We start from the raw sequence: 11,604 nt of genomic DNA, 5'->3' as shown, positions 1-11,604 counted from the left end.
AGGTGTTATGCTCAATAACATCTCAAGATAAGGAAATGTCTCATCGGGAAGATAATTTGGGACCTCAAAGGAATTGTTGTTCCTAAGAAGAACTCCTTAAAGAAAATACCTCTGAAATCAGGTAAAGCATGGAAGTCAACTAAGTAAGAGTTTCATATCTTGTCAGCATTCCAGCAGTGACATGCTGTATCAAGTCAAAGTCCCCAGTCATGCAATCTAACCTCTAATTTTCACCAGCTGTAATAATCTTCCTCCAGATGTTGGGCTAAAAATACAAAGAGGAGGCTGGGCCTCTAAATAGCACATAAGTAGCAAGTGAAGGTGGACTTTCCAGATGGGAAATCGTTCAGCCCTGAAGACTACGTTGTTAATTATTGACAGCTCTAACTAACTTAGCAAACACATCGAGCTGGTCAAATATACCAAGTATGAAATGAAGACTTTGCATTAGATACAACAACAAAGAAACATTTGAAGCATTCCCCCCTCGTTTACACGATGAAAGCACAAAAGCAAAGACACACAGTTGGTTGAAAGTAGAGCCATCGAAGCCTTTTAATTGTTCAACAATTAGGACAACCTCACAACCACAGAAGCAGAAAGTACAGACGATAGAGGTACTGTTATGTGTCATCTGTACAACACAGGAAGACAATATGAACAAGAAATAGTCAAATATCTAAGAGTCCTCTCCTAGCATGTGGTCCTACTTTCTAATCAGGACACGTAAAACAAAAGTCAAGCTTTACTTTCTAGATTTTTAAATTATCATTGCTATTTCAATTGCATCTCACAACTTTTCTCAGCGCAAGACTAGCAGAAAAAGGTAATGGGTGGACAGTTAATTGGGACTTTAATGTAAAACTCAATATACCCAAACAGCTTAACAGCTTATTAAATCATTTGGTGATGGTTTCGAAATTGTTATCAAGAACCTGAACAAGCGTTTTCCTGAGCTTTAACCTTTTGGTTTCCACCACCAGAAGGCTGCCGGTTATTACATTGTTTTTTTGTTTAGAAGATGTTAAGCAGCTTCTTATCAAGCAGTGTCCTGTTTCTCAGTCATTTCCACTTTTTAAATTGTGTACAATTATTATCAACTGGTACCCCAAAGTGAGTTTCAGGCTTCTTCTGTGGTATTATTATTTAGCCTAACATGGCTCAAAATAGTTAATTATCAAAGCATACCAATAACAAAACATATCACTGTCCCAAAATTACAACCGGTACTAGAAGTCAACAGGATGCCTGAACTGTTTTTAAACAAATATACAATATCCATCACCATAATATTGATGCTTTAGTAAAGAAAACTGACAACTTGTACATGCAGCACATTGTTCGACTACATCTCCTCAAACAACAGTCGCTCAGGCTTTAAAAGTGCAGCAGTGGGGATGGGGGGGAGGGGGGGGGGTCCCTTTAGACGATGGTGGCCTTGTAAAGATCTGTGTTGCAGTCCTGGCCCTCCGGTGGGTTGCGGCCGTTCTGGGGCATCTGGGCGTTTCTCATTTTGCTCTGGCACTGTCGCAGCTCGGCGACATAGCCCTGAAAACTCAGACTCAACTCAGAGTCCTCACCCTGGGATGTCTCCGCTGTTCCTTCTTCTAGATGTACTCCCTCCACATCCATCACCTCCTGAATGGTATGTGCAGCGTTGGCTTTTTTAGGAGGTGACTTGGCATTAGGTATCGTTTCTGTCGCCTCTGTGCAAGGGAGAGAAAAACAAAGCAAAACATGGAAGATATAAGATAAATTGATTTAGAGACAAGAGATACTTGGATATTGCAGATGATGGGTGGGATGGCCCATTCTGCATTCAAATGATATAACATCATAAGGAACCATTCACTGTACTTTAAAGGGCTGTCCACCCAGGAAGTTACTAGCACCAACATGGCAACCACAGACCACCAAAAGTGACATTCAGTAACTGTAAGCGACAGAGAGCAAAATTTCTGCTAGTGAATGCAAAAAGTAGGTAGATGCCAAGTTAAACCTTTCTCAACTTTGAGGTGTGAGATTACCAATAAGAATGAAGGACAAGCAACCAAAGCCTGGAATGTCCACCAGTGATCACCCGTCAACTAAAAAGCAGCCAATAGGCAAATTGCTTCTAGTGTGAGCGCCCATGTCCACCAAGTCCACCAACAAAAGATCCTGGGGAATAGTTTTCTAACGTTATATGCAGGATGGTGTTGGGAAATGAATAAGCAGACCCAACAGCCAAGTAATCATACTTCTTTGAAGTCCACTGCCTCAGGCGCACGTGTAGTTAGCAGTAGATGGATGAGCCACAAAAAAAAAAAAGAAAAAAAAAAAAAAGGGGAGACACATGGATGTCCACACGGACCATCACTCTGTCTGATCCAAGCAGAAGGTATAATCACGCTTGAGAAATCCTACTACTCTGTAAGCTACACCCTCTTTCTGAAGTCAATGCAGGAAGTGCTAAAAAACCGCAGTTCCATTAATGGCCACTTGGACCTGACTCCAATCCCCAGAGACTGCCATGTTAAACAATTTGGTCTCAGCTAATTTCCTCTTCCTGACAGCATTTCATTTTGTTTTTTTGTTTTTTTGACAAATAATGTACAAACAGCCGGCCTGAAAACACTGCACTCCATTTTCAGTGGGTAAATTTCAAGTATTAACTTATATGTTAGCACTAATTAGCAGCTATCTAATTAGCAGCTATCTAATTAGCGCGATGTGCAGCCACACATTTTGTGCAGTTTCGCAGCTTGACAACCATGCTTGCCGGTGTTAACCAATATTCAATAACTTGATAATTTGTTTTGTCTGGGTAGCTACTTCCATCTTTTTGTTACAGTCCGTTTACACCGGGCTCAGTGCAGTTCCTCTTACCTTATACTTTATATGTTGATCTGTTGTTTAACAGAAACACTGAGTGCAGCTTTAGATAATCAATGTGGTTTCCAAAAATGTTCATTTACACAGGAGTGACTGCACAGATGTGCAAAACTATTCATTCTTGGCCTTCACATCTCTTTTACCTCTTATTACACTGGCTGACGGCCAGATGTTTAGCACAGCAATGCCAGATTTCAAAAGCACTCAAGCAAAATCTGTCACACCGTGCGAGTGCACATTTTAACTCCACTTTGCTTGATTTTAAGTTGAATAGTGGGCTTGTTTTTTTATATTTTAAGCATTCTATAGTTGTGTAATCATCCCAGCTGTTGTCATGATAGACTTGATGACATAACCACTTCTGCTTAAACTTGCTCAACTTTATAGCTGGTTCGTCAGAAAGATCGGACTAAAAACTGACAGGATTATATGCTGTACAGTAATTCAGTGCAATAAAATCTGATGCGACACATCTGAACATTACTGTCTTTATTTCCTTTAACCCCAGAGATGCATGACTTCATCGCAATACCCCTACAGGATAATAAATAAAACATGCTCAAACTTCCCCTCTCTTCGCTAATGCAAGCGCACTCAAGAAGCCACAAAGCCAGCGTTTCTTTTTGATGCTGGTGTTACAGCTATGGGTGATAAACTTTCCACATCTCATGTGAACCATGTGGCCTCCAGAGACTGTAAACACACGGACATAAGCACTACACTTCAACACACAGATGCTCTGAACTCGACTGGCTGTTATTCGTTGCTGTCCGATATATATGTAAACACTGTCAGTGAGCTCCAACAGCTGACCTTATGTAGACCCAGCAAACCTATCTATCCTGCAACAGCTTGAACAATCATACTTGGGGGGTGAGGGAGAAAACCTACAAGTACTTTTCCGGTTGTGTAATAGTTTCCAGCACTTGCGTTTGCTGGTTTACCTCATTTTGCTTACAAAGCATTTCTAGTGTTACTTGAATTTTGCTTTGCTTGCTAATAGGGCAATACAAGTGGATTATGTTCAGGCCAATTATTAAATAATAGTTAATGGCTATTTTACGCAATCTATAGAATGTGAGAGAAAATAGTGAAGACATAGGTTTTCACAAACCCTACCTTTAATTAAAGTCTTATTCTGTTGGTACAAAATAATTTGGGGGTAATTCAGTCCACAATCATAGAAGAGGAACGCAGCAAACCCTCACACCTACAGATAAAGTTTAGCCTGGCTGGAACAAGTAATCAACTATAAAAATTAATTCATGTCAAAAGAATAATGAAGTCGCAGTTTGTTTTAGCTCTAGTCACAAACTAGAAAATTTGGGAAAGGCTTCTCTGTTCTCAGCCCCCACTCCTACAGTGAGGTTGTTAATATCGCAGTTCGTTAAAGACCACTGACTGAGCCACCTGGCTTTGTACTGATATGGTAAACCTTTTAATATTACTCACAATAAACCTACAAGATAGGGTTTAAATATGGTTTTTGCTTATAACATAAGCTTTACTTTGCTTAGTCATGGGAGATCAAACTCATGTAGCCATTACTCAAATGTAATTTCTGGACCTGGTGTGTGCACTTCTACCATTTACACATACATGCTTCTCATGCATGGATTCAGTGGTGTGCTTGCTGATTGGTCTGCACCATGTGATAATGAGGCACAACTGTTTAACATGGCCATTCCTCCTGTGGCAACTCCTTTCAGCAGCCATGGCGGCAGCAGGACGCTGAGCTCAAGCAGCCAGAACAGAACGGAACCAGCTCCAGTCCTCACTTAGTCTCCCTGCAAAAGATCCACATCAAGCCCTCCTCTGACCGCCAGATGGATGCTAAGGCAGGCCCGGGGATCAGCAGCTGTCTGCTTCGAGGACAGAAGACGAAGAAACGGGTGAAGCGGGCTTGAAGGACAGCTCAGTGGCATGGTGCCTCAGATGCAGGCAGCTGAAATCGAGTCATTACAAAGCACTTTGTAATGCCCTGAGATAGAGTCTCAATTACCCCAAGGAATCCTTTAATCTTCCCTCAGCATGAGTGTATAAGAAGAAATAGAAAACTCAAGACAAACAAGCTCTTGTCGTGAACTTGCTGAATTATTCACTTCTGTAATTTATTGCTTAGTATTCAGACAAAGATGGCCGTCTGTTCTTGTTTATGAAGACGGCAGCATTATTGTTGACTTAACTAAACACACTTTAAATTGAGTCTGAATCAGTGCTGTGTAGAGATACACTGTGTAATGTCGCCCCCTAGTGGGCATTCTATTCCCCACAGAGCCGTGGAGTAAGAGGGAGCATCAAGTTCAGCCCTGGTTCTCCTTTCTGATTTTGTCTTTTATAGTTTAATTAGGGCTTTAATTAAACTATAAAACTATTAAACTATAAAACTAGTACCCATTAAAGGTACTAAAAGCTTCAGATCACTGAAGAACTTTAGCCTTCTTTTGGATTCAAACCATATGCAGTTCAAGATATTTGTGTAACTGTCATGTGTGCACACTGGTGACTTTCCAGTAGAATTAGAGGAAATGTGAAAAATGGTACCGCGTGATGCACTTCTGCTGCTGTAGAAAGGATGTCTTTGACTTTCTGCATGGCATTAAAATGAGATCCATGTCAAGCTACCAAAGCAGTAATTACTGTATTCTTATTCTCTCGGAACAGCAGAGGGCGTCAGTCTAACAGTAATACAGAAAGCGAGGAGACATCTCTGCAGTGCCTGAAGTCAGCAGGATGACAGATAAAAGAAGAGGAACGCTGCTACTGCACAACATTGGCTTCGCTGCAGTTGGAATTAAAGATGCAACTGTACTCTGTGGGTGGTTTACTTTGTCTTAAACTAAAGAAAGCCAGCGAGCTTAACTTTCCACCCAAACTCAAATGTAACAACTTCATAAAGTCCAAAAAGTGAGAAAGTGAGAAAGTGGAGGCGTTTTAGCTCGCTGTAAAGATCCCAGCACAGCCTCGGTGATACCAAGGTGGCAAACTGCGCTTAAAGCGTGGCCATACCGAATCACTGCTCTGCTCCCGTTTTAGCAAGCGAGAGAAAAGAGAAACTGAGAGAAAGAGGCAGGGAGATAGATGAAAACCAGTAGTGACAGTTTCTATCTGTAGCTCAGACAACTCGTGGATAAGGTTACCATGGCGCCCGGTGGTGGGAAGAATCAGCCTGATGTGCTTAGCAACCAGAAAAGAGGAATGAGGCTGTATGAAAGCTGAAAAAGCTTCGATTTATCCTCCTCGTCTTGTGTGGGTAAGCCCTGCTTTGCATTAAAAGCGTAGATATGAAGACAAGGCAATAAGGTCATGTTTGTGCCCCTTTAAAAAAGTGCTTTGAGGTGCATCAAAAAGAGCAGCCGGAGCTGCTCTGTAGCTGGAACACAGGAGTGTGGTTATCTTCTTTTCTGACGACTTCACAGCGTGTCAGGAAAGGCTTCAACTCGAAGCCGCGATCATCACATGTAGGATATCAAAGCAACACTGTCACAGATCAAATCACTACTTCACTTCACATAGCATCACAGACAACACACACATATGCACGGAGGAGCGGGAAAAAAAAACACATAAAGGCGGGAAATGTGTGCGAGAGATGGCCATGCACTCAGAGCACGATGAACCAATGCCGAGGCAAAGCTTTGCAAACCCAATGCAAAACCCACACACACGCGCGCGAACAGCAGTGGCTCAATTTAAAGAAATAAAAGCAATATGTGTTATATCATCAACAACAGCAACAACAAGAAGCAGGTCGGCTGAGCAACGACACAGAATAAACACACACCGAGAGATCCTAGGAGTAAAAACAATAAAGACACCCAGCGAGCAGTGACACTTGTGAAATGAGCGCGCACGAGGAAGGACACGGAGGAGTGGGAGCTGATGAGAGGAGGAAGCCACTAGACAAGAACAACAACAAAAAACAGAAAAAGAAAAAACAAATTAAACAAAAAAAGCTAAGAGAGAACGGAAGGAGGCATGTGGAGGTGGAGAGGACAAGCGGCGGGTGGCGGGGAGAGAGAGGGGAGGAGTGGGGGGGAGGGACTGATCTGACAAACGTGTAAAAAGACAGACGAGAGTGATTTCCAATTCTAACATTTATTAGATCTATTCAATCACAGGTACAGAGATTATTGGCAGTGATTATCTACAAACAGGCACCTAGAGAGCGAATGAGCCTGGTAAAGAATGACAGGCACTTCAACAATGTCACCAGCGCCAAGGAGCACTTGTCCTCCAATGACTAATAATTTTTCACCGTTGCTCAAACTGCTACAGCATGAGCTGTTTAATGGCTCACCGGATTTGTAGCATTGCGTAAAAAGAGAATGAAAAAAACATCTAGCTTTTTGACACGGACATTGTTGAATTGCTCTTAAGTAGAGGAGGTGGGATGGATAGGGATACAGCATTTATATGTACCGACTGTTAGGTATTTGCAGGTCCAACACTGTGCAGCAGTCTGGCTCAATTTTCTTTTTTTTGTACATGAAAGCTGATCTTTTTTTTCTCCTCTGATTTCTAATCTTCGGTACAACATCTAGCGTCCACATAACTGTCAAATATTGATCATTAATCTCTACGCATTGTGTATATTTCATTGATATTCAACAGATCTGCAATCAGTCACATTTTGCATGCACCCAAAAGGACAAAATATATCACTGGAAATCCGCTTATGTCAGTCACATGTTCAACTCAACAATTTGTGGCGAGGGAGGTGATATACAAGTAAACGTTACTCACGGAACAAAATACACAGGTCATTATTTACAGATCAATCTTGAGTAGTGTAATCATCATGATCAATCACACACATGCTTTGCTGAGCTTGATAAAGACGAATCAGGCAAACTGAGAAAGAGTCGATATCAATTTGTCATTAAAGTGCATCAGAGTCAGTGTAGAGGGAGTTTTATTGTCAAAGTGGTCCTGTTCCTGACCACACACATGCATGTACAACACACACACGCACAAGCACACACGCAAACACACCGAGTGTTAGGTTGTTACACTGTAGAAATACCTGAACTGGACTTTCCCTCTTCACCCGTGTCTTTAGCCTGGGAGCAGGGCGGTGGCGGGGTGAAGTTGGCTGCCGGCAGGCTGCTATCGAAGGACGACACAGGGGATGGTGAAGGAGGCAGCAGGGTGGGGCTGCTGATGTCGCCTTCACCGATGAGAGTCAGGTCGGTGTTGGCGTCCTCCTCCACGGTGCGAAGGGTTGGACGGGTGTCTGAGGGCCGGAGGATGGGGGACATGTGAGTGCCGAAGGTTGGGTGGCGTGGAGGGGGCATGAGGCACCGCCTGGAGTGTCCGTTCGCACTGGAGCTAAGAGAGGAGTCGAGGCTCTCCGAGCGTAGGCTGGAAGTGAGGGGGCTCCGGGAGGGAATGCCATTCTCTCGAACCGGCTTCAGGGAGTTGGGGGTGGAGCAGGCCAGGTCGGAGGACACGGAGACAGAGGAAGTGGGCGGAGTCAGTCGCAGGAAGTCGGGAAGCACTAGGTCGTCTTTGTTCAGGAGACCACGCTGGTCGTTGGCTCGGGTGCTCTGCGCCCGGCTCAGCAGCTCAAAGAATTCTGGAAAACAGTTCAAGCACATTTCCTCACTTGAAAGTTTCCACACACACGCAAGAAAAGGATTAGCTGGGTGTGACGTGCAGCAGAGCAACCTCGCTCCTCTTAAGAGAAAAGAACCCTCGTGGAACTAACAAAGACACGAGTTAGTCTTAAAGGCAAAGCAAAGCTAAGAATTCCACCACAAGTTGAAAAAAAGAAAAGAAAGAAAGACAAATAAGGAGAAAAAGGGGGATTTACCTTCAGCTTCATCTATATTAATCTTTTTCTGTTTTCTCTTATCCCTTGGGAGTGCTGAGTCTGGTCCACTTGGCCTCACAGAAAAGTCCTTTGGTGCTGACCTCTCATCTCCCTGCAGATTCAACAATAACAAGGCACTCTATTAAGGGGATGGAGGGACGATGTGGTGTGTGGGGAGGTCGTAAGGGGTGGGGTGGGATGGGGGCGAAGCTAAGCACGAGCTGCTAAGCACCCTACTGAGCAGTTTGTCCAGATTTACTGAGACCTTCAGGTAAAGATGAGCTTGGTCCATCTGTCGGCTGTGTGTCTTTAAGGACCCTGATAGAATCCAGACTAAGCAGGATCTGCCTTCATATGGTGCAATAACTCGAGCGGAGAAAACAGGAGCGAGTGAGTCAGCCATAGGCAGTGTTAGGGAGAGGAAGACCCCAAAATAACAGTAATAATAATATAAAAAAAAGGAAGTAAACACCAACTGATAGCTTAGCATTGGCTCAGTGTTAATAATGTTATTAAATGATGTTGCAGAAGCAGCAGCAGAAAAAGACAAAAACACCACTCTTTTTATCATTGTGTGAGAATAAAGATGTGACGAGTACTCACTGTCGCAGAAAAACTCCGGGTTGGGTGACTTTTTAAGGAGGAAGACTTGGATTTGTCTATTTGAGAGAGAGAGAGAGAGAGAGAGAGAGAAACAGAGAGATGTGTACATGAAAAAGTCATCGGGGTGAGAAACTGATGAGGAAGAGTGTGAGACAGAGAGGGGAGGAGAGGGTGCTTGAGGCGTAATGAGAGAGACGTCTTGCAAAAACTCGTACACGTTAATCAGCAGGATGACTGAGGTGGGCGTGATTTACATTTTTCTGGTGCCTTGATGAGAAAGGACAAACCAGTTTTGTTTTCTTGTTCCATTCTACCTTTGACTGAACAGGGATCTGCTCGCTCCAGCACAACTCGCAGGCCGTCCAGACTCGATATGGGGGCACCCAGATCCAGAGGCTCAGTCTCGCCGCTCTATTATAAAATAAAATTTGAAGGTCAACATGTTAGTATCCTCACCTGTTGTGCGGAAATCTAAATACTGCTGCTGCGCGTGTTCCTTTGCTTAGTTTATAAACCACCTTTCAGCTCTGGTCTACTGTATAATACAGTTATAATGCCTGGAAACCCACAGGACTAAAATAAATCTGACAGGGGTTTAGGAGGAGGAGTAGAGAGTCGGCATGTTTGAGGAGTGTCGTCATTCTTAATTATAGCCCCGGTGTTTCGTCTTAGCAGGCTGGGCTGAGTCAGAGTGCTAACCACTGTGTAGAGATGGAAAAGGATGCGGTCGTTTTACCCCCCTAACCATGATACTCCACCCTGTGGCACAGTCACACACTACACAGGCTGCTGTCTGGACACACGGGAGCTTCAAAAGGATTAAGGCACTGGAGACGACTTACTATTTTGGCCACAAGATCAGCGAGGTGGAGACCATATTTGGCCACCACGGGCCGCAGGACCTCAGTGACTGGCTTGGTCGGCTTGGCTTTCAGCCCCACGGAGCGGTTAATGGGCACCAGATCCAACCTACCAGTGAGCCGAGAGCATCAAAGTAAATGTGACAGCAATGAAAGCAGAAAAGCAAAATGAGAAACTGAAGGTGATTAACAGACTCAAGGGAACACTGATCGGTTGTTCATACCTAAACAATGTGCGCTTCTCCAGTCTCAGGTCTCTGGAGCTTAGTGTCATACAGTCTTGGTCCAACACTAAAGGCTAAAAGGGAAAAAAAGCATAAAACTGCACATTAGCAGTACATAAAGAGCCAGGATCAAACACAGTATTGAGCGCTATAAACAGCAATGAAAAAAACAAATTATCTGTAATTCTCTTTTTGATTCACTTCACAACTTATATTTGCTAACAAGGACTCCTCAGGTGTGCTGTACCCAGATATTTAAGTGTCTGGATATTGGAAGTATTTGTTTTTTTGTAAATATGAAAAATATCTGCCATCTTAGCTCGAGTACAAGATCGCGGCACATCCATCATCTTTTTTTAAACAATATTTTTGTTGTTTTTGCAGCAGCATACAAAGATTTGTTTTCACAGTAATATGCAGCAGTAGTAAAAACACTCCCCCCCTCACCTTCCACCCCTGCTCTCTCCCAAACCTACATCAAATAAAAACACATAAAATGTGCATACATTTGTGCAGTATGTGGTATTTATACATCCATCATCATTAAACTGTGTACACTAATTTTGTCAAGATGACATAAAAATTATAAAGTCACAAGACACACCCCGGCCTGCTGAAGTTCCTTTTTCAAGGTAATTATTAGACATGGCACATACCACTTTTTTATGTCCGATACCAATACCGATATCATAAATTTGGATATCGGCCGATACCAATATGAATCCGATATAGTGTTTTTTAATCAATAAAACTGGTTTTTTTTATATCTTGCTGCATTTTGTATAAGTTAATACTCAAGTTTAAATAAACAACAACACTAAAGCTATTCTGTTATACCTGTATGCAAAAAATACACTGCACCCAAAATATTTCATAGTTCAGCAACACTGATCAATCTAATAAACTTAAACCTGCACCATCCTCCCTAATCTGGTATTTTAAAGAGTAAGCAACCTAACCAATAGGGTTAGTCATCGGGGTGAGAAACTGATGACTTCTATACATTTTACATCAGATTAAAACTTTGGGTGTAAGATTCAGATAATTATTTATTAAAAGCTAGACATTTTAAATGAGAATAAAGAAAAGTATGTCTTTGTGCCTCCTTTTCCCTGTTCATGCCCTATCGGCCCCCCTGGCTAAACTTTGCTAGATCCGCCCCTGCACAGTTACCAGCCGTCAGGTACATAGAAAAAGATCCTGGTGTAGAAAGTAATATTAAATAAAT

The 11,604-nt window shown here is 42.8% G+C and overlaps 1 protein-coding gene across 4 annotated transcripts in view; it reads right to left on the bottom strand.

The window, feature by feature from the left end:
* Positions 1-526: 526 nt before the first annotated feature.
* The window catches only part of LOC308412070 (regulator of G-protein signaling 12-like), a 46,083-nt gene continuing 35,005 nt past the window's right edge, over positions 527-11,604 (bottom strand). For all 4 annotated transcript variants that reach the window (XM_080906154.1, XM_080906153.1, XM_080906156.1 and 1 more), the window contains 7 exons: positions 10,377-10,450; positions 10,135-10,261; positions 9,607-9,703; positions 9,293-9,348; positions 8,690-8,801; positions 7,901-8,452; positions 527-1,706 (listed from right to left, as the gene is read on the bottom strand). In XM_080906154.1, coding sequence (XP_080762280.1) covers positions 1,423-1,706; positions 7,901-8,452; positions 8,690-8,801; positions 9,293-9,348; positions 9,607-9,703; positions 10,135-10,261; positions 10,377-10,450 — 1,302 coding nt within the window. In that variant the 3' untranslated portion in view covers positions 527-1,422. The remainder of the gene's footprint in view (positions 1,707-7,900; positions 8,453-8,689; positions 8,802-9,292; positions 9,349-9,606; positions 9,704-10,134; positions 10,262-10,376; positions 10,451-11,604) is intronic.

This window comes from Rhamphochromis sp. 'chilingali', assembly GCF_963969265.1.
Source record: "Rhamphochromis sp. 'chilingali' genome assembly, chromosome: 1".
Lineage (NCBI taxonomy): Eukaryota > Metazoa > Chordata > Actinopteri > Cichliformes > Cichlidae > Rhamphochromis > Rhamphochromis sp. 'chilingali'.
This window is presented reverse-complemented; position numbering and strand designations above follow the sequence as displayed.